This window comes from Panthera onca, chromosome A2, assembly GCF_046562875.1.
Source record: "Panthera onca isolate mPanOnc1 chromosome A2, mPanOnc1 haplotype 2, whole genome shotgun sequence".
Classification (NCBI taxonomy): domain Eukaryota; kingdom Metazoa; phylum Chordata; class Mammalia; order Carnivora; family Felidae; genus Panthera; species Panthera onca.
In genome coordinates, this window is record NC_138340.1 from 17,959,673 (window position 1) to 17,985,052 (window position 25,380).

The 25,380-nt window shown below is 55.8% G+C and overlaps 1 protein-coding gene across 5 annotated transcripts in view; it reads right to left on the reverse strand.

Moving 5' to 3' along the window:
* The window catches only part of CELSR3 (cadherin EGF LAG seven-pass G-type receptor 3), a 28,364-nt gene extending 10,107 nt beyond the window's left edge, over positions 1-18,257 (reverse strand). For 3 of the 5 annotated variants that reach the window (XM_060630995.3, XM_078443098.2, XM_060630994.3), the window contains exons 1-23: positions 12,774-18,257; positions 10,614-11,264; positions 10,010-10,235; positions 9,585-9,700; positions 9,127-9,215; positions 8,862-9,019; positions 8,164-8,327; positions 7,777-7,902; positions 7,517-7,686; positions 6,917-7,102; positions 6,250-6,366; positions 5,709-5,880; positions 5,426-5,567; positions 5,197-5,317; positions 4,695-4,878; positions 4,278-4,379; positions 4,045-4,059; positions 2,768-2,862; positions 2,334-2,543; positions 1,913-2,108; positions 1,486-1,641; positions 914-1,088; positions 121-288 (exon numbers count right to left, since the gene is read on the reverse strand). In XM_060630995.3, coding sequence (XP_060486978.3) covers positions 121-288; positions 914-1,088; positions 1,486-1,641; positions 1,913-2,108; positions 2,334-2,543; positions 2,768-2,862; positions 4,045-4,059; positions 4,278-4,379; positions 4,695-4,878; positions 5,197-5,317; positions 5,426-5,567; positions 5,709-5,880; positions 6,250-6,366; positions 6,917-7,102; positions 7,517-7,686; positions 7,777-7,902; positions 8,164-8,327; positions 8,862-9,019; positions 9,127-9,215; positions 9,585-9,700; positions 10,010-10,235; positions 10,614-11,264; positions 12,774-16,884 — 7,850 coding nt within the window. In that variant the 5' untranslated portion in view covers positions 16,885-18,257. The remainder of the gene's footprint in view (positions 1-120; positions 289-913; positions 1,089-1,485; positions 1,642-1,912; positions 2,109-2,333; positions 2,544-2,767; positions 2,863-4,044; positions 4,060-4,277; positions 4,380-4,694; positions 4,879-5,196; positions 5,318-5,425; positions 5,568-5,708; positions 5,881-6,249; positions 6,367-6,916; positions 7,103-7,516; positions 7,687-7,776; positions 7,903-8,163; positions 8,328-8,861; positions 9,020-9,126; positions 9,216-9,584; positions 9,701-10,009; positions 10,236-10,613; positions 11,265-12,773) is intronic. The other 2 variants (XM_060630997.3, XM_060630996.3) reach the window with 1 other exon arrangement.
* Between the last annotated feature and the right edge of the window lie 7,123 nt (positions 18,258-25,380).

Below are 25,380 nucleotides of genomic sequence, written 5' to 3' on the forward strand. Positions count from 1 at the left end.
TGAGGAGCCACATTCCTCATTGGCCTGGGTGCCTAGGGACATTGGTAGGGGCCCCAGGGGCAGGCTGGGCTCCCCAGGGGCCAACAGGGGACCAAGGGTTTCCGGAGCGGAGGTTCTCACGGGCCAGGCGGGTCCCACTGCACGCAGATCGCCTTGCTCCGATTCGCTGTCTGTAGCAGGCGGAACTCCAAGCTGATCGGGGACTCTAGGACACCCCTTAGGAAGTTGCGTCCATGGAACACAGCCACGCTGACCACCGGGGAGTTCATAACAGGGTTCTGGGGGAGCCTGAGGAGACACCCCACCTGGGCTCAGACCCTGCTGACCTCCCCAAGCTCTGACTGCCTACATCTTGGGTCTTCATGCCACCGGCATGGCTGACTGAGAGTCGGGATGCCCCAGAGTGGATGCTATTTTGGGGAACCCCCTCAGCCTCCCACTGGGCTGATTCAAGACCCTGAGTCCAATGGCATAGCTAGGCTGTCATGGTTCTGCAGAAATGGCAGGTTCTCCGCAGCCGAGGGACACTGGGGTCTATGGCCTGAGCAGCTTCAGACTGTCTACCTCAAACTGCCGTCCCTGCCACCCCGATGCGACCTCCATCGATTGGTCAGCCTGTCTTTGCCTGCCTCTGTTAGCCAGTCTGCCTGTCTGTACCCGGCACATGTACCTCTCCTTTATGAGACTGTCCCTACCTGTGGCTCTGTGCCTGTCTGCAACCCTGCACAACCCCACAGAACATGATTCACCTAGAAGCCAGCACGGACAAGGCTCCCTGGAGCTGCACATGGGAGCTGTCTCAGGATGACTGTGAACCTGCTCATTTGCCCATGAAAAAATGGGTGCTAGACTGAGTAGAAGCTTACAGGCAACTCAGGGGTGAGAGGCCTGGAAGTAATGCCCCCCGTGGTACCTGGCGCCCCGGCGCTCGGCCTGGAACTGGGCAGGGAGCAGCCCCCCCAAGGTGCGGTAAACAAGGAGGATGACAATGGAGATCCCAGGCTCAGGCTCGGGCTCCGGGGGGGCCAGAGGGGGGCCCACACTTGAGGAGGTGTAGTTTTCCGTGCTGCTGCTGCTTGTGGACAGAACTGCCAGGGGAGGGGGAGGAACACTGTCAGTGACCTCTGACCCCAAGCACCCACAAACCCAGCTCTGAACCAACCCATCGCAGCATCAAGCATGGGAATCTCTTCCCTGAAGGTCCAGGTCTGGGAGATGGAGAAAGCAGGAACCCATGAAGGGGATCTGGGCTCTCCAGGGCTGGATCCTGAATATCAAGGTGTGGGAGAGATCATCTGTGGTGAGGGAGAGAGTCCGGCGAGGCGAGAGCAGTGTGGGGGGCTGACATGGGAGGGTCTCACACAGGGGTCTGACATGGCGTGGGTCTGACAAGGGGAGAACTGGCAGGAGGGCAATATGCTATCTGGTGAAAGAGGTGGGATAGGAAAACAGGACCCGGGCCAGGGGTCACCCAAGGGATCTCACCTTCAGGTGGGGATGGCCGTGGGGACTGGGGAGGCAGCAGCACGTGTGTGTGAGGATCCCAGGCATCCTGGCCCCGGAAAAGGTTGCTGTGGTAACGAGGGTAGCGACGGGTTCCCCGGGTGGGACTGGGGTGCTCCATGCGGTCGATGCTGAGCACTGCCCAGGAGGAAGAGGGATGAGACCCAACAAGGATCTCCTCCCCATGCAGAAGGCCCCACACCCTCCTATCTGCATCTTATACCCAAGTCCCACAATCCCTCACTTCATTGCTACCAGCACAGAGCCCGTCCCTGCAAAGCACTGAGGGAGGTGGCACAGCCTCCCGCTACTAATGTTGACATCAATAGCCCCCAGCCCCTCAGATTTCCAGGTCCTTGCCCTTTCACAGCCCCCTTCCTGCCTCCCCCCCATGCCACTCGCCACATACTGATGTTGGGCGTCACCAGCCCCACGGGATTCAGATATGTGAGCTCCATATTCCTTGCAAGCGTGGCTGCATACTCCTCCAGATGCTGCACCAGCCCTGCGCTGCCTGGGGAGCCCCCAGGGGCCCGCTGCCCCAGCGCTGCCCACAGGTCCCCGGTCTCTGGGGCAAGCAGTGCAGAGCCGGCCCACAGCAGATTCTAGAATCAGGGAGATGAAAGTGGGCTCAGCCAGGTGAGGACATGTGAGGGGAGACAAGGCAGGTCTGAGGGTTATGGCTGGGTGCTCAGACACACCCCAGCCGGCAAGGGCGTGGGTTGGGAGAGGACAAGGGAAGAGGGAGAGCCCAGGGCCTTTACTTCCTCAGGGTCAGGAGGGGCCTGAGCAGGGGTCCAGGAGATGGGGAGCACAGGAAATAGCCCCACCTCATTGAAGTGGGCATCCTGTGTGGCTGTCAGCCCAAAGCCCTGCTGGTGACTCTCAAAGGCCAGCAGGTGGGCCAGCAGTCGGGCAGTGACTCGGACATCTTGACTAAAGTAGTGGTCGGTGTGGCCGGTCACCTCCCGCAGCCTTTGGGCCAGCTTCTTGGCCTCCACAGTATCCAGTGCTGTCTTATTCAGCTCTAGGCCGTCCAGCTGCCAGGACAAAGATGGGGATGGTCGCTCTGTGGTCCCTTAGGCCTTTCTCAAAAGCTTCACAGGAAGAAGGGTTTGGCCAGATTAAAGGGCAACCAGGAAAAGCCCAGGAGGTCAAAGGCTGGGGTATGATGTCTGGGCCCCAGCCCAGGCCTGGGGAAGCTGAGGCCAGGGCCAGGGCCAGCGCAGGTCTTGAGTGCAGGGTCAGGTCTGGGCAGTCTCACCAGCAGGTTGAGTTCTCGAAAGGCAGGGGAGGTACAGTTGAAGAGGTCAGGCTCCAGCCAACCCTGGTCCTCATCACACAGCCTCACAGCAGCACCTAGGGACAGGTGAACCATGGTCAGGACTGGGGCCGGAACACCTTCACTGATCTGATGAGCACAGCACCCTCCCCCAACCCAGGGGGAGCTCTGAAGCAGAGACCAGAATAGTAGGCATCTGTGGCTGGACAAGCTCCCAGCCCAAGCAGGTCCCAGCTGCCTATCAGTCTCAGGGGGCCTGTGGGCCATTCAGAACCACTGATTACATAAAGCAGAGCAGAAAGGTGCGCACGCTCTCTCTCTGTCTCTCTCTCTCTCTTACACACATAAACACACACACACACACACACACACACACACACACACACACGGGCCAGAGCAGATTCACAGACATGTGGCCCAGGGCAAGCAAACACATAGACCAGTGCCCACGTCTGCACATACACGGACGTGTGGATCAGGACAAACACACAGACACACATGCTCTCTCCATGTATGCACACACAGACCAAGGTTTCCAGGAGTACTGTGTGACCAAAGTGAGGGTGGGGTGAAAGTTCTCACACCAGCTTCAACTGTCCCAGTGGTGGACTCTGCTGCCCTCTCGCCCTTGTCTGTGAGATGGGGATGGGGGTTGAATGAGAATTGACCTGGGTCTTAAGAGAGCTCGTAGCCACCAGCAAGAGGGACCCTAACTTGAACACAGAACCCCCCCAAGACAGACACACAGACACGTGCACAGGCACAGAAAGACACACACATGAGCATGCATACAGAGATGATCTCTGTCCAGCCACTGTGGAGACCTCAAGCAGCAGGGAGGGTTCTGCAAGGACCTCAGGCAGTGGGGAGGGGCCCTCAGGCAGCAGGGAGGAGTCTATAGGGTCCTCAAACAGAGAGGAGGGCATTTTTTGTGACTTTCGACATAGGAAAAGGCCTGAAGAGACCTCAGGAACTGAGGAGGGGGTCTGCAAGGATCTTAGGAAGTGGGGAGGGGTCTGCAGGGTCCTCAGGCAGTGGGGAGGGGCCTCTGAGGACCTCAAGCATCAGAAAAGGGCCTCCAGCATCCTCAGACAGTGGGAAGGGGCCTCCAGGGACTTCAAGCAGCTGAGAGTAGCTTTTAGAGACCTCAGGCAGCGGGGATGGGTCCGCAGGGATTTCAGGCAGCGGGAGGGGTCTGCAAAAGCTCTGGCAGTGGGGTGGGGGGGCGCAGCACACCTGAGCAAACACGTACCCCTTACCTGCACCCCGCAATCCTGCCCAGAAGCCAAGAGAAACAGATGGAGGCTCAATGAGGGGGTGGGGAGGGACCCAGACCCCCTAGGAGGTATTGAGGAGCCCACATGGACCCCTACCCCACTCCCACTTCTTTGCAGGAGCAATGCCACCCAACTCAGGAAAAGAAGTGGCTCCAGCAGTCGGAGGACAGACCTACTCCCACCCTCAATGATGCCCCTGCTCCCCAGGTACTCACCCAGGGCCCCTCGAGGACAGGGCACTGAAGCCATCATGCCAAACTTGGTCTGGGGCCACCACACGCCAGATCTCAGGGACTTGGGGCAGGCATCATAGAGCACTAAAGAGAGAGGAAGCACTGAACCAGGCAGCCAGGGACTGGGGAAAATGATAGCCACACCCACTACTCCTTTACCACCCACATCAGACCCACTACCCAGCACTCCCTCTCTGGCCTTACAGGAGCTGGCCTGTCAGGTTCTGTAACAAGTCATCAAAGTATCTGGGACAAATGTGGGCGGTGTCTAGGTATCAGTGGTCTCCTTCAGGAAACACTTCCCAGAGCCCTACCCAAGGAGTCAAACACACCAGAAAGCTTGGTGGCAGCATGCCAGAGCCAGCCCTCTATATGTGGAGCTGCGTGGAGCCTGCTCACCTCGGCAGCCACTGGCTGTCACCTCCGCAAAAGGACTGTCACAGCTGTTGCACTGGCGGCCAAGGGCTCCTGGGCGACAGGGGCACTGCCCACTGTGGGGTGCACATGAACGCGAGGTGGAGCCCACAGGGTAGCAGTCACATGGGAGGCATGAGTCGCTGCCCCGTGGTCGGTAGTGGAACTCCTATTCGAGAATGGATCAGGGGACTGAGGTCAGAGATCGGGGCTTAAGGTAGGGGTCTCAGGTCAGGGCTTGAGGAATGAGTGGAATCAAGGGCAAAGGGTCAAGAGAACAGTACTCACAGGCCAGAAGGAAGATTGGGCTTCAAATGAAATGTAAGGGAGGAATCAGACATCAAGGACTAGAGGTGGCAGTTAGATGACAGGACAGGGGTAAGAGGCTAGGGCCTAAATCAGGTGGCAGAGATCAGCAAGCTCGATAAGAATCACAAATCATGGCTAGAGAAAAGTTAAAAGGTCAGGGGTCAGGGGCCAGGCATACCTTGCAGTGACACTGCCCATTTGTCTTGTTACAGTTGGGGTCAAAGCCCTTGTGAACGTCACAGTTGCAAGGGCCACAGGTTGGGCTCCCCCACCAGCCCCGTGGGCACTGCTGGTCCATCCTGGAGGTAGACAGCCAGGTGAGATGTGAGATGCCTCCAAGATATCTCAGTGATAACTCCCTCCCCCCACCCCAGGTCTTTCCATCATCTCAGTCTCCAGCCCCTCACCTGTGCTCACAGTGGTGCCCGAAATAGCCACCTGCACAATCACAGGTATAGCCATGGGGAGCTCCTGGAAGGTGGCGGCATGACCCCTGGTTCTGACAGGGATTCAAGAGGCAGGCGTCCACACACCCTGGGCCATAGTAACCTGCAGGTTGGGTCAGCGAGCTCAGGACACTGGCCACAGAGCATGGGAGTAAGCAGGTACCTGTCCTTCCAGTGATCCCAGTCTTTACCATGAGCCCCCAGTTCCTACCCAAATCCACCCTGCCCTACCCCCAATTCACACCTGGCCAGCAGGTACAAGAAAAGGTCTGCCAGAGGTCTCGGCAGTCAGCGTGGGGTGGGCAGGGTCCAGATGCACAGGCGTTGGTCACTATACAACCAGGTTCCACGTTCACTCGGTGGCTAGGAGGAAGCAGGGCTGGGGATCCCGAGGGCGTGGGGCCGAGCCATACCCCCTATGGACACAGCCAGCAAGGTGTGAGCCCCATGTCAAAGCATCTCAGCCCCTACAGAGCCAGCCACCTGACATGCAGTCTCCCTCAAACCCCCCAAAAAGCCCAGACCCTGACCCCAATATCCCCAACTCAGCCCCCCATGGGACCCCTAATCGTGCTGTCCCTGACACAGACCTCTAATGACCCTTGATAATGTAAGCTAGACCCTCACCGCCAACAGCACAGAAAGGCCCATCTCTGATGGCTCTGGGTCACATCCCCTCCCCATGCCAACCCCTATGTGAATGCAGCTTTTCAAGTCCCAAGGTGCTCCTGACCACTGACCACGCACCCTAATGGCCCAAATCATGTTCCCGTGCTGACCCCCACCTGGATACAGCCAACCAGACCCTGAGGAACCTCCTCTTCACTGCTGGGGGGCAGGCCTCCCACATGGAGTCGCTTTACCTTCAGGCCCTGCAGTTCACTCCCCACTGCCATGGTGTCCTGGGGGAGGGGTACAGTCAGCACTGGGGGTGTGGGGGCACCTGATGGATCCCTGCCCTACCCTAGAGTCAGTCTTGGCCTTGTCCTAGCCCTGCATGACCATCCTCTGTCCCTCTGGACCAGGAGAATGGTCTGGGCATGCGCTGCCCCTGAGTGCGGAGGACCTGCTGGAGTGTGAGGGATGGATAATAGCAAGGTTTCAGTAAAGAGCTGGGTTCAGACAGGCCTCTCTTTCCTGGACCCAGAATAGACCCTGAAATTTCAGAGCTTTGAGACAGGGAGATCAGAGCAGAGGCCAGAAGGGGTTCCCAAGAGTTAGGGAATGTACTGGCTGCAGAGGTACCCCAAGACCAGGCCAGAAATCTGGATAGCCTCTCTAACCTGAGCAGGCCTGGCTGGCAGGGTGGGCTCAAAGCAAGGGCATGAGGAAGGGACTGCAGGGAGAGTGATGTACAGTGGAGACAGTTGAGGGGATCTGGACTAGAGAGGGGTCAAATGAGGTGGGTCTGGTTGGGAGACTAACGGACTACCCAAGAGTCAGAGATCAGACCTGGAAGAGGCTATAGTCCAGTGAGACCATGAGGACATGGTGGCCCCGCCGGCCACCTGGCTCCTCCTGCAATTCCAACCGCAGATCGTGCCACCGGCCATCACTGACAGTCACCTGGTCCAGAAGGAGGTGGGCAGCACGGCCCAAGCCCCTGGTCACTGTCACCGACAGCAACCCCCGATCCAGCTGCAGATAGAGAAGCACAGCCCTGGGTCAGGGCCCCAAGTTGGGCTGGGGCTTGGAGAGTCAAGAGGTGAGATCAGGGGGTTCAGACATCAGAACTGCAGGGCTAAGGCTATATCTGGCACACAGGGCATTGTGCCATAGGGACACCATGTCCCTGAGAGTGAAGTTAGGGGACTCAGAGGTCAAGATCAGGGATTATGGATTGGTGCAGCTAGCACAAAAAAGATATGCTGGGGCCCTGCACCTGCAGAGGATATTATGGTGGGGAAGAGGATCAAGGGCCAGGGTCCAGAGTAGGGTCAAGTATGGTCAGTACACCTGGCAGGACTAGGTTGTAACAGACCAGGAATGTTGCTGGTGGCATTAGAGGTTGAGAGTTGAGGGTCTAGGGAGGGGCCAGGAGGACAGACACACCTGACAGAGGAGTGTGCTGTGTGGCCCAGCCTGCACTTGCATCAGGACCCCCTGAGTCGCCCGTGTCCGAAATGCCAGCCCCAGGTACCACGGCACAGACACAGTCATGTCATTTCCAAAGTCCCAGCTCAGCGTCCCATTGCCACGGAAATGATGGGGATGGGCCATGGCTGGGGGGATAAAAGGAAGAGGATCACAGGTCCCACCTGAGGAAAAGACCTTACCCTGCAGGCCCCTCTTGCCCCATGATGCCCACTCACTGAGCCTACAGTCTTTGCCACCGAAGCCCACAGGGCAGTCGCAGCTGAAGCCACCCCAGCGTTCTGAGCAGAAGCCGCTGTTCTTACAGGGACCCGAGTCGCAAAAGTGCAGCTTGGCCTGGCAGCCTGGGAGAGGAAGGCACATGGCAGATGTGAGAACGTGGGGGGCAGGGGGCACAAGTATTATCAGGACACAGGGGTCCAGAGGGGCCAAAAGTGGCCATGATTTTAGCCCCAGATTCTCTCAAGATGGAGTTGGAAGGAGACAGGCCCTAAGGGTTAAGCTATGGCACAATGCTTGCCAGCAAAGGAAACAAGGATGAAGTCAGATTTGGAATCACTCCACATAGCCCTCTTCCCCCTCCCTAATGTGGGGACATGGCCTACCTGCCATGGTGCCATTGTTTGCAACGAAGGCTGCCATGTCCATTCGGCGGCCATCAATGTACAGATCCCGCATGCATCCAATGAATTCCTTGTGCGACACGGGGAAGTTCTCGGGGAGGTTGGGGACACCCCCCAGGAGCAGAGGGCCCGTCAGGTCCAGGGACCTGAGGATCAGGGGTCCTCATCATTGTTGGGACAGAGGCCAAGGTAGGGTTGCTCCTGAGGGCCACAGAAGTGGGGGTGGGGTGGGAGTAGGACTCAGAGGGTAAAGGTGATTTAGGGGGGAGGGTAAGGCCAGGGAAGAAGCTGGGGCCTAACTTTAGTTGTGGGGGTGCAAAGGAGAGTTCATGATGGGCAGATGGTCTAGGGAAAGGTGAAGGGGAGGGGCTGAAGGCTAGGATGAAACAGTGAGGCATTTGGGTGGTTGGCGAAGAATCTAAGGGGATGTGGGGCATTAGGAAGGGGGCAGTGGATACTGGAGGACTGGGTGCTTGGGGACTGTGTATGGGAGCAGGGAGGCAGGGGTAGAATAAAGAGATGGGGCTACAGTGAGGTAGGGGAGAGGATTTGTGTCATAGTGGAGAGAGGATTTGTGATTTGGGGAAGGATGGGGTGGCAGGTTGGAGACGGGCATGGGGTCAGGGTTGGAGTGGGCTTTGGCAGGCAGAAGGCATGGGAATCAGGGGCTGGGGTCTCACTTCTTGGAGCTTGTTTGCATGCCAGCAGCTGCACATGAGTAGTTGCCAATCTCAGCACCAAACTGCAGAGCCACAGCCACGTCGCAGTCATCCACGCTCAGCACAGCCACTTTATCCTTGGAGGGGCCCTGAGCACCCCCCAGGGCATCTGTCCGGGGCTAGAAACCCAGGCACACCACTCAACAGGACCTCCAGGATTGACCCCTAAGGGGCAGAACCTGCATCCCAGCTCCCCTCATACTGCCATGCCAAGGGTGGTGCCCACCTTGTTGTAGTATCTCAGATGCACTGTGTGCCACTGCCCGTCACTCAGGCCCCCTGGAACTGTAGGGCTGACCACTGTATTGGACTCACCTGTGCAGGGGATACATGTGGAAGGTTGTCTGGAGCTGCCTAGTTACCTTTCCCTCCCCATCCCTACTCAGGTACAGTTACTCCCAGGATGGTCAGGGATACATCAGATCAGTCCCATCCACTGGTGACCATACTGGCTGGACCAGAGTACCTTGGAAGATAGGAGAAGCACACACCACTTGGAGAGATGGACTTTCTCCCAGGGAATGGCTAAGGGGGTAAGATCCTCACTGATGTCTGTTTGACATGGAGGTACATGTTTAGGTGTACAGTGAGGCAAACCTGAGGGGACTCGAGGCTTATACCCCCCAGCCATCTCACCTACTCATGTACCCACTCCCCCACATATACATCCACGGGAGCACCCACCCGTGGAATATGTAAGCCGCACTTGCCCGGCCACAAGCTCCAGGGCCAGGAAGTCGTGCTTCTCGTTCAGGCGCCCGTTGTAGAAGAGTAGTCCACTGGGCTGCACTGTTGCGAACCTGGATGGGGTGGACAGGGCAAGTCACGAGCGGGACACCTCCTCACACCCACCATCCCTGCGACAAGAAGTTTCACGGGGCGCCAGCCAGGCTAGGGTGAAGCAGGAAAGGAGGAGAGCGGGTGCGGTGACGTCAGGGACAATGCAGTGATGTCAGGGACAGTGATGCTCCGAGACACCCAGGCAGGACACCCGGGGAGGGGCGATGTCCTGTGGGACGTCAGGATGGGGCAGCCGGGAATCTGACTCAGGGTCACAGAGGGAGTGGGGACGGCGTGGAGGCGCGCAGAGATACCGGGCGGGCACCTACGAGAGGGACAGCGTGAGGTGGAAGCGCTGCCGCAGACCGCGGAACATGACGAACGAACTGGGAGGGAAGGAGCGCGCCGCCACCTCGCAGCGCGGGCCCTCGAAGGCGCCGCCCGCCGGGCACTGGCAGCGGAAGCCGCCGTCGGGCCCGTCGGCACACGTGCCTCCGTTGCGGCAGACGCCGGGGACGCAGCGTCCGGCCTCCGTGTCCAGCTCGCAGTCTTCTCCTAGGAGTCAAACCAAGGTTGGAGGAGGTCACCCGCGGCTCCAGGGGGCCCCGCCCCTCCAAAGCCTCCCAGCCCACAGAAAGGGCGAGCTCCCTGGGGGCGGACACGCCTCCTATCGGTCTGGCCCCGCCCCACGTTCCCAGCAGCTCCGGTCACGCCCCCACGCCCCAGGCCACGCCCCCGCCGCAGTCTCAGCCCGCCTAAGACCTCTATTTCTTCAGGGCTTTAGGTTCTCCCAGGGCCGGGTTCTACGGCTTCGCGCTCCGCGGCGCCGCACCCGACCCCGGTAGACTCAAGACAGATTCCCCATCCTCGCTTTCACTGTAGTTCCGCCCTCACGCTCTGCCCGTGGCGCCTCCAGGCCCGCGGCCCGCCCACCTGTGAAGCGCGGGCGGCACACGCAGGTATAGCCACCCTCCCGCCGCGCGCAGGCGCCGCCGTTCCGGCACGGGTTGGAGTAGCAGAGGTCGAGCTCCGTCTCGCAGAAGTCTCCCGTGAAGCCGGGCGGGCAGCGGCAGCGCAGGCCTGCGATGGGCTGGATGGGTCTGAAGAGCGTGGAGGCCGACGCCAGGAAGGGAGCAGACGAGTCGAAGCGCAGCACGGACACGCACTTCATGTAGTTCTCACAGGGCTCGCGTAAGCACACGTTGTCGTCGAAGGGCAACACGTCTAGGAGCGAGCGCGCGGCAAGGGCAGAGCGGCGCACGTACAACTGCTCTTGCAGTTCCTCGGAGCTGAACCAGGGACCCGCAGCGCCTGCCCCGGCCCCGCGCGGCGCCAGCGCCGAGAAGCTCACATTGAGCACGGTGCCCCCCACGTCCGTGTCATTCTGGATATTGAAGATGAAGACGTCCTCGGCGGGTGTGGCAAGCACCGCGGCCACGCCTTCCAGAAAGTGGCCCAGAAGCGGTGACAGGAAACGCTCCTGCCACATGTTCTCAAGGCGCACGGTCAAGCTGTTGGCCAGCAACTCCTCCGTGATGATGACCACGCGTAGCACACACTGCGCCGTCACGCTATGCAGCCCATCTGCGGGTGGGGGTAGAGGCAGTGGTCAGTCTGGGGTCAGCGGCTGCCCTTCCCCGGGACTCAGAGAGCTGGGGCCAGTGAATGCCTAGACTCCCAGCACCTGTGAGTCAGCAGGCTGACCCTGCCAGACACAAGGGGGTCTGGGGCTTGTGACCACCAACTCCCTCAGCATCAGGGTACCAAGTTGCTGCTTCCTCTCCCCTCCCTCCAACGCCAGGAGAAACCTGAGTCAGCCCTTGGGTCAGTAAGCCATTCCTCTAACAGCACACAAGAGAGTCCCTAAATAGTAACTCACCTTCCCCCAGGTTATGGCCAGCAGCCACCCTCACTCAGAACATAAAAAGGAGCCAGGGCCACTGACCACCCACCCCTACCCCCCAGCATTGCATAACCAGCACAACATCCCCTCAAAGAAACAAACAGACTTCTAGATTAATACTTACCCATCCCCTATCTCTGGTCAGCAAACTGCTTTTCCATGGCACTAGAAGGGCCCCTGGCCCTGTGACCACTCAACCCCATCCCCCAGAATCCTGGCTCAGCAAACTCTCTCTCTCCAGGAAGGTCTTGAACCCTGACCACCACCCACCTGCCCCCTCAGAATTCTTGGATCAGAAAGCTGCCCGTCATCCCAGACCTGGGTCCTGTGATCTCAGTGGTCACCTCTCAAAATGAGAATGAGGTGCTTATATACCTTGTCCCCAGACCCTAGTACACACTGGATGGCCAATAAGGCTTGGTTGTTGAGTGAACTTAGGGATAAATGAAGTCTGTGCCTTCTTTGGCAGTGTGAGGAGTCCATGCTCCAGAATTGGGAAGTGAACAGCAGTGGAAGCCTCTCTGCCAACCTCTGCAGCAGCAGGCACGATTGCAAGAGCCTCTCCCACCTGCACCCTCCTATGAGGGAGTGTTTGTGAAAATCTGGGGCTGTAGAGGTAGAAAAGAGGCACGTGGGCCTCTGGACATTTTCCCAAAGGGCAGGTCCTCAGTCAGTCCCTTGGATAGCTGTCAGGCCAGTATGGGCCCACTCTCTGTCTGAAGCTGCCAGAGTAAGCTGCTATTCATGACCATTAAACTATTGGCCCACCTTCCCTGTACATATGGGGTAAAGGTCAAGCTGGACCCAAAGTAATGCTTCATCTGAACAGGTGTGAGCTGACTGGCCCATGCTGGCTTTTCCTGTGGCCTCCAGAGCATTAAGCCAGGACCGGCAGGCTTTTGGGGATGGGGGCACTATCCCTAGTGTAGTAGACAGTTCATACGGTCTTTATGGGATTTGCTATATGCCCTAGAATCTTTGAGGTTCTGTGGAGACTGTCCAAGACCCTAAGCAGGCTATGAACCTAACCTGTAAAGCCTATGGCAGATCCTGTGGGGGTGCAGGAACCCAGCATTTAAGGGATTCTTGGAAGGCTTGGAAATCCTTCTTTGGTTTCAGGTGCCCTGTGGAGCCCCTGAGGCCCTGAAGGTTGGGGTCACTGGGTCACTTGCTTGCCCCCCACCCCTCACCTGTGACAGTCACCAACATGGAGGCCACCAGTGGGCGGTTGTTGTCTAGCTTGCGGCTGAGTCGAAGCTCCCCACTGGTCTGGTTGACAACCAGCAGCTGCAACTCATTGCCCCGCTCAAAAGAGTAGAAGAGGTGGTCAGAGACATCAGGGTCATAAGCTGGGATGCGCCCAATAACGCCTGAAGGAAAGGTGTCTGAGCGGTTGGATACATAGTTGTTGAAGAGGATCTGGAAGTTGTTGAGCACAGGGCTGTTGTCATTCTGGTCAACCAGGCGGACATGCACAGTGGCTCGACTGACCAGAGGGGCAGACGTGGCCTGCACCACAATCACATATTCCTGGCGGGCCTCATAGTCCAGGTCAATGAGTGCCGTCAACTCTCCAGAGAAGATGTCCATTTGGAACAGCTCAGGGATGTTCCCCTCCACAATCTGGTACATTATATGTGCATTGGGGCCTTCATCAGGGTCTACCGCAGTGATCTGAGCCACCACTGAGCCCACAATGCTGTTCTCCTTCACTCGCACCTCAAACTCCTCAGCTGGGAAGACAGGGGCATTGTCATTTACATCCTGCACCGTCACCTGGATGCTGACCGGAGTCCTCAGTGGGGGTACACCTCGGTCCACTGCATAGGCAGTAAGTTCATACACTGGTACTGCCTCCCGATCCAGCCGCCTCACTGTGCGGACAATGCCAGAGGTTGGCTCAATGGTAAAATCTCCATCACCATCTTCCCCATTCTGGAAAGTGTACTGGACCCTGCCATTGGCATGAGCATCTCGGTCAGTGGCTGAGATCTGCAGGACACTGGTGAAAGGTGGGGCATCCTCAGATACCAATCCCGTGTAGTGGGAAGCCACAAACTGTGGAGCGTTATCATTGACATCATTGACCATCACCTCCACATAAGTGGTGTCTGCCTTCTGTGGGATGCCATTGTCCCGAGCTGTAATAGCCAGTGTGTAGGTCACCTGGTCCTCATAGTCCAGTGGAGCCTGTAGTGTAATGGCCCCTGAATCTGCATCAATGCGGAACTGGGGCAGGTTGTCCTCCAGGAGATAGGTGATGCGAGCATTCTCACCCACATCATCATCAGAGGCACTGATAACCACCACAGTGCTACCCACTGGCCGATCCTCATTCACGCTCACTGAGTAGTGGGCACTTTGAAATACAGGCCGGTGAGTGTTGGCATCTGTGATATTGATGTGCACATAGCAGTGATCATGAAGCGCACGGTCAGAAGCAGTTAGCACCAGCTTGAAGTAGCGTTCCTGCTTGTAGTCCAATGGCAGAGCCAGTGTCACCAGACCTACACCCCCCTGGGTGCTGATAGCAAACCGATTCCGGGTGTTGCCACCTGTGATCTGGTAGCTGATGGCACTGTTGGCATCACGATCTACAGCGGTCACACTGACCACAGTAGTGCCCACAGCTGCATCTTCATTCAGCCGTAGGTGGTACTCCTTCATCGTAAACTCAGGCCGATTGTCATTAACATCTAGCACAGTCACCGTGACACTGGCTGAGGCTGAGAGTGGAGGTGTGCCATGGTCTCGCGCCTCCACACCAAAGAAATAATGCTCCACAGACTCACGATCCAGAGGACCACTCACAGAGACCCAGCCAGTGGCACTGTTTATCACAAAGGGCATATCAGGTGCCACACCAGTTAGGGAGTACTCTAATCTGGCATTCTCCCCATGGTCCGCATCCACTGCCTGAATGTGGATGACCGAATGGCCCAGGGGTGCGTTTTCCAGTACAGAGACCTGGAAAGGTGTGCTGACAAAGATAGGAGTATGGTCATTGATGTCCACTACCTGGATGCTGGCCAGGCCTGTGTTGTTGGACAGTGGTGGCCGGCCTGCATCCTGCGCCCGGATGCGCAAGGCATACTCTCGCTCTGCCTCAAAGTCCAGAGGTGCCACCACCTGGATCTCGCCCGTGAGGCTGTCGATCGCAAAATGGCCACGACTGTTGCCGCTGATGATGTTGTAGTGCACCAGTCCATTGGCATCCTTGTCCCGGTCGGTGGCTGTGACGCGTAGTACCACCGTGTGGGGGCGCACGTCCTCGCGCACTTGCGCCACGTAGCGCTTCTCGCTGAATTGGGGCGCGTTGTCGTTCTCGTCCAGCACAGTTATGTGCACACGCACAGTGGCAGAGCGCGGCCCAGGTTCCTGGCCCTGGTCGCTGGCCTCCACCACCAGCTCGTAGCTTTCCATGTGTTCGCGGTCTACGCGACCGCTGGTGCTTATGAGGCCAGACCGCGGATCAATCTCGAAGGCGGCGGCAGCAGCGGCGCGCGCAGCTGGCGGCCCCACGAAGCGGTAACGCAAGTTGGCGTTGGGGGGCGCGTCGCCGTCTGTGGCACGCAACTGAAGAATGGGGTAGCCCTCCTCCACGTTCTCGCGAAGAGTCTCCCGGTATTGCGCCTGCTCAAACACTGGCGCGTGGTCGTTGCGATCGGTCACTGTAACGGCCACCATGGTAGTGGCCGAGAGGCGCGGCGAGCCGTGGTCCTGTGCCGTCACGCGCAGGTAGTGCCGCTCCATGCTCTCGCGGTCCAGAGCAGCCTCTGTGCGAATGAGGCCGCTTAGTGGGTCAATGCTGAACAGCTCCAGAGAGCGGCTGTTCATAAGCGCAGCCAGCGAGTAAACTAGGCGCCCGGCCTCGCCTGCGTCCGGGTCCTGCGCCACTACGCGTAGCACCGCGGTGCCAGCCGCCTCGTTCTCGGGCACTAGCGCCTGATAGTTGTACTGCGGAAACTGCGGGTGGCGGTTCGCGGCGCGACGGGGGCGGATCCTGCTCGCTGTGGGTATTCTCCAGGTTCCCGACTGAGCCCGGATCCCCGGAGGGCGCGGCCCGGGGCGCTGCGGGAGGAAGCGGCGGCGGAAGAGACCACGCGAGCGCATGCGCTCGGGCGTCGGCTCGGGAGCTGTCCGAGACTCGCGCAGTGCTGAAACAGACTCGGGAGCTGTCCTCTCTATGAGCGGTGCTGAATCCAGCCCAGGGCCACATCCTATAGCCCTGGGGGGACAGTCCGGCTGGGGGGCTGTCCTCGCCGCTCGAGATGTCGCAGTTCTCTCGCTCTGACCCCTACGCCTCGGTGCCCACAATTCCCCGCAGCAGCGCGTGGTTCCCACTTTTTTGGGGGTGCCTCTTCCAGGATTCCTCTGGGAGAACACTGGCTTGTAACCACGGGGCCGAACCAGATGGTCCAAAGGGAAGGGAGAGCTGTTCCTCAGGCTCGGGACCCCTGGGGGCAGAGCCTCTGGAGACTGACTATCTTTTCGCAAGGGTCCTGTCCGCCCGCAAGAGGAGACCTCTGGGCGCCAGCATAATAGAGCCCCTGGTCCCTGTCCTGTTCCTTGCCCGCGTCTGTCTAAAGCCTGGACCCCATATTTCGCTCCCAACCCCGCGTCCGGCTGCTCAGGGAGCCCTCTACCACTCTGGGCGCTTTGCCTTCCCCCTCGGAGCCCCAAGAAGACAGGCTCCCTGACTCCCAGGCCAGGCTCTTCATCCTCTTGGACCCCGGGCGTCTCGGGACAAAGAGCTAAGGCTCCGCCGCCGGTCCGCGCCCCTGGCCCGGTAGCGGCAGCTACCCCTGGGTCCCAGCCTTGGCCCCCGTCGACCCCCAGCTCCTCTCGGCTGAGAGGGAACAAAGAGAGGAGAAGGAGCAGGAGTAGTGGGGTTGTCGGCCCCCTGAGACCCCACCAAGGCGGCCGCCTCGCCATCACCCCCCGCCTCCCCACACGGCCTCCACCGCCCCTCGCCCCGGTCCGGGCCTTGGGCCCGCCCCGCCGCTCGGGCCCCCTCCCGGGCCCCTGCCGCCGCCCCGGTCCCCCGCCTCTCGGCCTGTCGCTCCGCACCGCCTTCGCCCTCTGGGCACCATCTACTCCGCAGCCAGAGCCCCTTTGGCGTGCGGCCCCGGCTTTTGCCGCCCCCACCACAGCATCCCCGACGCGGCTGCCGCCTCCCGCCGCTCCAACATGGCTCCCGGCTTCAGCGATGGTTCGTTCCACCTCAGCCCCGAAACCCCAAATCCTGTGGTACAGCCCGTTGCGCATGGCAAATCTGACTGCTGAAGCTGTTGTCGCCATCTTTATTAAGGGCAAAGCATAACTGCTGCCCTCGGTGCTGAATAAGGGTTGGAAGGTTCGCCGCCCCTGGATCCACCCTCCTTGCTTTGGGACACCCCCCTCACCCGCCTTCCTTCTTCTAGGCGCGGTCTCAGCTCCATCTCTTATTCTTTCTTCTGTTTGCAGGTCTTTTGTTCCCCTTCCTGAGCACTAGTTCCGGACCCTGTCCTGGAGTTTGGTATGAAAATTGGTGCCAATGTTGCGCAGAGAGCGTTCTCATGACTCTTGGCAGGGGTACCATGTGGAATCCCGGGGACGCAGGGGAGGTTGACTGGATGGGGACCTGGGACGCCAGACCTAAGGTTGATAGCTTGAACTGTTCGACCACTGAGTTTTAACTCGTGAAACATGTCGCGACCATCTGTTTGGAGTGTCTCTGAAGAGCAAGGACTGGAGATGACCCGCCCAGGCGTGAATAGAGAACAAACTCTTCCCTGCCTTGCTGGAACCCAGCAGTCTCCTGCGCTGGGGGCCCCTCCACTGGAGGAAACACCCTCCTCCAGGCCGCGGGTCTCGAAAGCTCTGGGATGCCACGTGGAGCCCGGCGTTGCCTTGTATAACTGCAGCCACGGCTTCCTCGGATCCCCGCCCCTCGCCCTCCACGACCGCGTCCCTTAACCCCTTGAAGGGACTAACGGAAGCTCAATCCTCCTCCCACGGTTCAATACAGTTCTCCCAGAGCTGAGCAATTCCAGGAGCAAGTCGGTTCCGGATGGCCAATGGGCAGATAAGGCGGAATAGACGTCACAGAAGACGACATCGGGTTGGGAGAGAACTATTGGCACAATGGGAGGCTCCGCCCCCCGACGGCGGACTCATTGTCTTAGGGGAGGGCTCTGTGGATTCCAAGGTAGCCCGGAGAGATAATCCCGGAGGCTCTCTGCCCCCTGGCCCGCAAAGGCAGCAGCGGCAACGCCCTGCAGCGTCATGGATAAAGGGCGCGGGCGTCCCCAGACCAAGGAGGGGTTTAGGGCGGGATCCCAGAACGTTCCAAGGGGCGCGGCTCCAGTTAGGAACTAAAGCAAAACTCCTGGCTCAGGCCTGCAGCCCACTCCAACGGTACATATGACATCACCATCGACCAATCAGGCGGCACATTCTTCGGCCCCTCGACTTCTTCGCTTCCGGGAGGGGGGGTTCCCGTGGGTCCCACCTCCTGAGCGCCCTACCTAGCTGTGGAAAGCTGGCAGGTGGGCTCCAGAATCTGAGGACGCCCTAAGGTCGGAACTTCATGCCGGATATACGGTCTCGGTTCCTATGGGCGTGAGGATGGAGCACTGCTGAGCTGCTGAGGTGGAACTGGGTTGGATCGGGGTCCAGTCGGTGGAGGGCCTGGAGGGGCGGGGCCAGGGACGAGGATTTGGCTGTACAGTAGCCCTCCGGGTCCACAATCTAGCGAGTGCAGGGCACTAAACTTTACACCAGCAAAGGAGGGAAGCAGGAGGCACGCTAGGGGGAAGAGTACTAGGGTCCCTGGGGAGCTGCCTCAGGCAACTTAGCGATCTGGGACGGCTTCCTGCTGGAGAAAATGCCTCAGCAGAGCCTCGAATAACCAAGAGGAAGTCTGCACCTACAGGGGAAGCAGGAGCCATCCTAGGTCTTGGAGGCTAAGTGGGCACTGTGCAGAGGGGTAAAGGAACCATGGCAGAGGGAAATCGAGCTCTGCTGTCTTCATTAGGGCTAGCAGTGGCTTCAGCTGATGCTCCTGTAAAGAGCAAGACCTAGACCTCTCCTTAATACACTTGACTTGCGGTGTAACTGCGGTGGCCAGCCCTGTCACTCCCTAATGTTCCTGCCTCCACTGTTATCCTCTCTTTGTGGCTCCTCCTCCCCATGTGCACTCACCTCTGTGTCCCATCCCCCACCCGCACCCCAGCCCCGCTCCAGCGGCAGCTTCTAATGTCCCCTGTAAAGACAGAAACTAAGTATTGATGATAGATCCTCCCTTCCAACAATGTTCTGGAGGAGCAGAACATTACTGGAGGAAAACATTTTACATTCATGACCACAAGTCTCAATATTATATCGGAGGGGAGGGCCTAGCCAGTGCTGTAAGGCAGGAAAAATAAAAAGGTATGAGGATTGGAAAGGAAAAAATAAAACAAGCACAGGCAATAGGATTGGGTATGTAAAAAATTTTAAAGAACCATAGGTAAGTTATTAGAGTGAGTTTAGTTAGCAAAGACATTGAATACAAGGTCAATACATAAAAATCAATTGTTGGAGCACATGGCTGGCTCAGTTGGTGGAGCATGCAACTCTTGGTCTTGAGGTTGTAAGCTTGAGCACCATGTTAGGTGTAGAGATTACTTAAAAATTAAATCTCTATATAAGTAAATAAGCTGTAATTTCTACATATCAGCAACAGTTTAAAAAAAATTGATATGCCGGGCGCCTGGGTGGCTCAGTCGGTTGGGCGTCCGACTTCGGCTCAGGTCACGATCTCGCAGTCCGTGAGTTCGAGCCCCGCGTTGGGCTCTGTGCTGACAGCTCAGAGCCTGGAGCCTGTTTCAGATTCTATGTCTCCCTCTTCCTATGACCCTCCCCTGTTCATGCTCTCTCTCTCTGTCTCAAAAATAAATAAATGTTAAAAAAACATTTTTTTTTTAAATTTGATATGCCATATACAAAAGCATCAAGTAACAAAATGCCAGGAATAAAGCTAATGAAAATTGTGCAACAGGGCATCAGGGTGGCTCATTCAGTTGAGTGGCCTACTCTTCCACTCATGTCATGATCTCACCGTTTGTGAAATGGAGCCCCGCATCAAGCTCCATGCTGTCAGCAAAGGATTCTCTTTCATTTCTCTGTGCCCCTCCTCCCTCCGCTTGCTCTCCAAATAAATGAATATTTAAAAAAAAAAAATGTGCGAGGCACCTGGGTGGCTCAGTCGGTTGAGCGTCCGACCAGTTCAGGTCATGATCTCATGGTTCGTGAGTTCGAGCCCTGCGTCGGGCTCTGTGCTGATGGCTAAGAGCCTGGAGCCTGCTTCCAATTCTGTGTCTCCCTCTCTCTCTGCCCCTCCCCCAGTTGTGCTCTCTCTCTGTCTCTCAAAAATAAATAAATGTAAAAAAATAAAAAATAAATTTAAAAAATGTGCAACACACACATGATATTGAAAGAAATAAATACATAAATGGATGAAAAACTATGTTCAAAAATTGGAAGATTCAATATTGTAAAGATGCCATTTCTTCCAAAATTGACATTGACATGTGGTTTCACTACAACTCCAATAAAACCCCAGTTGGTTTTGTCTGTGTGTATTCGTGTGTGTGTGTAAACTAATAAACTAGGTTCTAAAATGAGGGCCAGGAATACCCAAGACTGTCTTTTTTTTTTTTTTTTTTTTTTAGTTTATTTATTTATTTTGGTAGGGACAGAGACAGTGCAAGTGGGAGAGAGGTAGAGAGAGAGGGAGAGAGAGAGAATCCCAAGCAGGCTCTGAGCTGCCAGCACAGAGCCTGATGCGGGGCTTGAACCCGCAAAAACGTGAAATCATGATCTGAGCCGAAACCAAGTCAGTGACTGAGCCACCCAGGCACCCCATAGTCTTTTTTTTTTAGGTTTTATTGTTATTTTTTAAAATAATCTCTACACCCACATGGGGCTCGAACCCACAACCCAGAAATCAAGAGTTACAAGCTCTACTGACTAAACCAGCCAGGCACCCCACCCAAGACAGCCTTGAAAACCAAAGTAGGAGGACAGTTTTTCCTCTACTGGGTATAAGAAAGCTACAGGAAACCAAGACTATGGTGCCAGTACAGGAATACACTCCTGGAACATAATCCAGAGATGAGCCTAAAGATGTGGGAAGCCTTGAATTTTGATGAGGTGGCTTTTTTTTTTTTTTTTTTTTTTTTAGAGTGAGCAAGTAAGGGAGAGGGGAGAGAGAGAGAGAGAGAGAGAGAGAGAGAGAGAGAGAGTTTTAAGTAGCTTAGTATGGAGCTTGATGAGGGGCTCAATACCATGACCCTGAGATCATGACCTAAGCTGAAATCAAGAGTAGGATGCTCAGCAGACTGAGCCACCCAGGAGCCCCCAAGGGTGGCTTTTAAGAGTCAACATGAGGAGGGGTGCCTTGGGTGGCTCAGTCAGTTGGGCATCCAACTCTTGATTTCGGCTCAGATCATGATCTCATGGTTCGTGAGATCGATCACCATGTTGGGTTCCCTGCTGACAGCTCAGAGCCTGCTTGGGATTCTCTCTTTCTCTGCCCCTCGCCCCCACTCTCAAAACTAAATAAACTTTAAAAAAAAGAGAATCAACATGAGGAAATGACGGCCTTTAAAAAAATTTTTTTATGTTTATTTTTTTTTATTTTTGAGAGAGAATGAGCATGAGTGGGGGAGGAGCAGAGAGAGGGAGACACAGAATCTGAAGCAGGCTCCAGGCTCTGAGCGGTCAGCACAGAGCCTGATGTGGGGCTCAAACTCACGGACCGTGAGATCATGCCCTGAGCTGAAGTCGATGCTTAACAGACTGAGCCACCCAGGTGCCCCTGGGCTTTTCAAAAAATGGTGCAGGGTCAGTTGGATATCTGTGTAGAAAAAAAGTAAATGAGGCCCCTACTTCATACTACATACATAATTCCAGATAGAGTTGACATCTGAATATGAAAGAAAGAGAACACAGCTTTGAGAAGACAATACGGAATATCTTCATGACTTTAAGCAAATATTTATTAACAGGACACAAAATGCACTAAGCACAAAGAAAATCCTGAGAAACTGGATTACGTTATAACTAAGAATGTACTTTCATCAAAAGACTATGTTAAGGATGGGAGAAGATTTTGCAAAATAGATAACCCAAGGACTCAGATGCCACATACATACTACAAATCAACAAAAAAATAGATAACCCAGCAGATGAGCAGGCCAGAGATTTGAACACGCACTTCACAAGTGATCCAAAGAACCAGTAAACTAATGAAAAAGTGTTCAACCTCTTTAGCCATTAGGGAAATACAAATTCAAAAATACTACCATAGTGTACCAGAATGACTAAAAGCAAACAAAAAGAAATGGCTGACAACACCCAATTTGGGGAAAGAGGTGGAGAAGTGGAAGTCGCGCTACTGGAGGAGCATACACTGGTACAGCTACTTTGCAAAAACTATTTGGAGCGTTGGCTTGTGACCCTGCGGTTCCGCTCATGAAAACATATTCCCCAGTATAATGCGTATGTGCAACAGGAAGACCTGTGTAACGATGTCCCTGAGAGCGCTATTCACAACTGCCAAAAACTGGAAACTGAAAGGTCATCGGCAGTGAATAAATGAGGGTATATCCCATACAACATTGGGGGTGAACATACTGGAACCGCATACTATCACACAGAAGAATTTCAGAAACTTAATGGTGAATGAAGAAGCCACACAGAAGAGTTTATACTGTATTATTCCATCTACATAAAGTTCAAAAATAGGCAAAGCTGATCTGTAATTGCCTCTAGGGAGAAGGTCTGGAGAGGAAGGAGGAATCAGTGATTAAGAGGGGGCACACAGGGACGCCTGAGCAGCTCAGTCGGTTAAAGTGTCCGGCTCTTGATTTCAGCTCAGGTCACGATCTCACAGTTTGCGGGATGGAGCCCCACATCGGGCTCTGCGCTGACAGCGTAGAGCCTTCTTGGGAGTCTCTCTCTGCCCCTCCCCTTCTTGTGCTCGGTCTCTCTCTTTCAAACAAACATGAAAAAATTTTTAAAAAGAGGGGGCACCAAAGTGGGCCTTAGGGACCGGTGATACTCTATTTCTTGACTTGGGTGGTAGTTATAGCAGCATTCTCTGTCAGCATTCATTCAGCTCTATTCTTTGTATAGTGTAATTTTCATGGCTATGTTATTCTTCCATAAAAACAGAGAAAAAATGGGGTACTTGGCTGGCTCAGTCAGAAGAACATGTGACTCTTGGTCTTGGTCATGAGTTCAAAAAGAGAGAACAAAAGGGGCACCTGGGTGGCTCAGTCGGTTAAGCGTCTGACTTCAGCTCAGGTCATGTTCTCACGGTTCACGATTCGAGCCCAGCGCTGGGCTCTGTGCTGACAGCTCAGAGCCTGGAGCCTGCTTCGAATTCTGTGTCTCCCTCTCTGGCCCTCCCCCGCTCACACTCTGTCTCACTCTCTCAAAAATAAACATTAAAATATTTCTTTAAAAGAGAGAAAAAAAGAAAACATTGTTTTCAACTACTCAGAGCCTCTGTATCTTTGGGGGACTGAGCAGGCCTGTGATCTTTACCCACTCCCTCACTCTGGAGTTGCCTGATGTGTGTGTGGCAGCACCATTAGGTACCCGTTTCTACACTAGAGGTCAGCCCGACCCCCCAGCCCTCATTGCCTCTCAAAATTTCTTGAGTTTTTTCCCTCAGCCCCACCCAAACACCCACCCGAGTGGCTTAGTTGTCTCCCTCTGCCCTTTCTTTTGCTCACCATATCCCACATTTACCATCCTTCCAAGCAGCCAAAGGGGTGTTTTCTCTCAAAGAGTTTCCTCGCTGAGGAACTCTCTGGCTAATCATATTTCCCTCTGTGGTTCTAATTTTGTGTTGTGAGAGCACCATCGGGGTATCTGCTGAGTGGGTCCTGGAGGTCTGCACCCTCTCACAGCATCTGTCTGCTGCCAGAGGCCAGTATGTAACTTTGTCACCTGGGGCTCTTGCATCCCTTACAAACACGTGCCAGGGCCTCTTGGACAATCATACAGAAACCGGCAGGGCTTTCTAATCCTCATGCCATGGGGCCCTACTTTGCTCATCATAGGTGCCAGCACGGGGACAGATGGCACAGCACAGCCCTGCCCTTCCAGTGTCTGTGTGTGCGCAAAACAGGGAACAGAGAAAGGCATGGGGGCTGTCACAGGACCTGTGCTTTTCACTCAATTACACTATCTCAGGAGGAGAATCATGGTTCTCTCAGCACTCCAGTGAGGAAGAAGTCATGGCTGGAAGTCAGTGTCACTGACTCTGGATGTGAAGGGAAAGGCAGAATGGCTCTGGGATGAAGAGCGACCAGGCTGTGCCACACAGCTTTACTGGGGGGCATTTTGTCAGCCTCTCTTCAGGTCCAGCAGGGGAGCCTGTGCGTTTAACCCGAGTCAGCAGTTAAGGAAGGACATCTCATCAGCCATGAGTGCTTAGTTCCCTCATCAGTTCTCATCAGTGCTTAGTTCCCTGTCAAATATTCCTGCCTCAGCTTCCTGAGGACCTGTTTTCAGGGGACCCCACTCCTAGCCCTGACCTCTCTGTGCTTCTTGCTGGATTAGACAGTCCTGTTGAGAAAATAACAGAACAGCCTTCTGCCTTCAGCCCCCCAATGAAAAAGGAAAAGTTATGACTGGAAGTCACAGTATCGGGAACTCTGGACACGTGAAAGGGTCTTATGAGGATCGTCCTGGGTCAAAAACCAAAGGGAACTGATGAAAACCACTTCTGATTGATGTCTGTCTGTGGGTTCCTGACTCTCCTCCCCCCTTTTATGGCGAGAACCTTTGTTAACTTGAGAGCCCACAAGGAAAATGAAGTTTTTGCCAAACGGTCCCTAATTCTCCTCAAACAGTAGTGCCAACTAAACCCCACAGCTGTTAAGATACTCTCCTTGCCCTACAGTAATGGCCAAATCTCTGCTAAGGCTGCAAAATGAGGGGCTCTTGTTGGACCCACTGACAAATGAGAAAGGGAACAGAGCTGGACAGGCAGGGAGGGAGGCTGAGGCTGGGGTGGGGCCTGCTTCATTTGAGAGCAGCTATGAAGGAGAGGCTTTCAACAGGGGAGAGAGTCAGCACTCAAAGCAAAGAAAGATGTAAGTGAAGTCTGGGAGGGCAGTCGCCTACAAACGGACCACGGGGCACTCGGCTTGGCCCAGAAGCAGGAACTCAGGGAGAGAAGCTGGAACAGGGCTCAAGGAACTTTGATGGACAGACCTATCAGGGACCACCCCCTCCTTACACTGGAGAGATCAGGGCAAGCAAGTGACAAGGTCCTGAGGCCCCAGCGTCCCTGCCCATCCTCTCCCACAACAACCCAGGATCATACAGGGGAGCCTGTTTCTGGATGCCTGTGATTTATTTCCGAAGGTGAGCTGCAGCACACGGGAAAATACACATGGCTTTTCAGTCTACATTTTTACAGAGAAAATATTCTGTCATTGGCTTTCTGAGTGCCATCACCTTATTCTGTGAGGCTCCAGAATAGCTGGCCTGTCTCTAAGATTCTGCTTTAAAGCAGGAGCTTGGCCAAGACCCCTGGGGGTGGGAGCAAGGGAAAGCGACCCCCACGGGGAGCGGGGAGCACAGGAGAAGCACTCACTGCAAAGCTAAGGCAAAGAACAGCTGGCGGAAGGTGGCTCCCCTCACCCCAAAGACATGGCTTGCTGAGGCCCAGGACCCAGACAAGGCAGGACAGGGATGGCGGCTCTAGCCCAGCCCAGAGCAGCAGCGGGACTCTGAGTGTGTGTTTGTGCT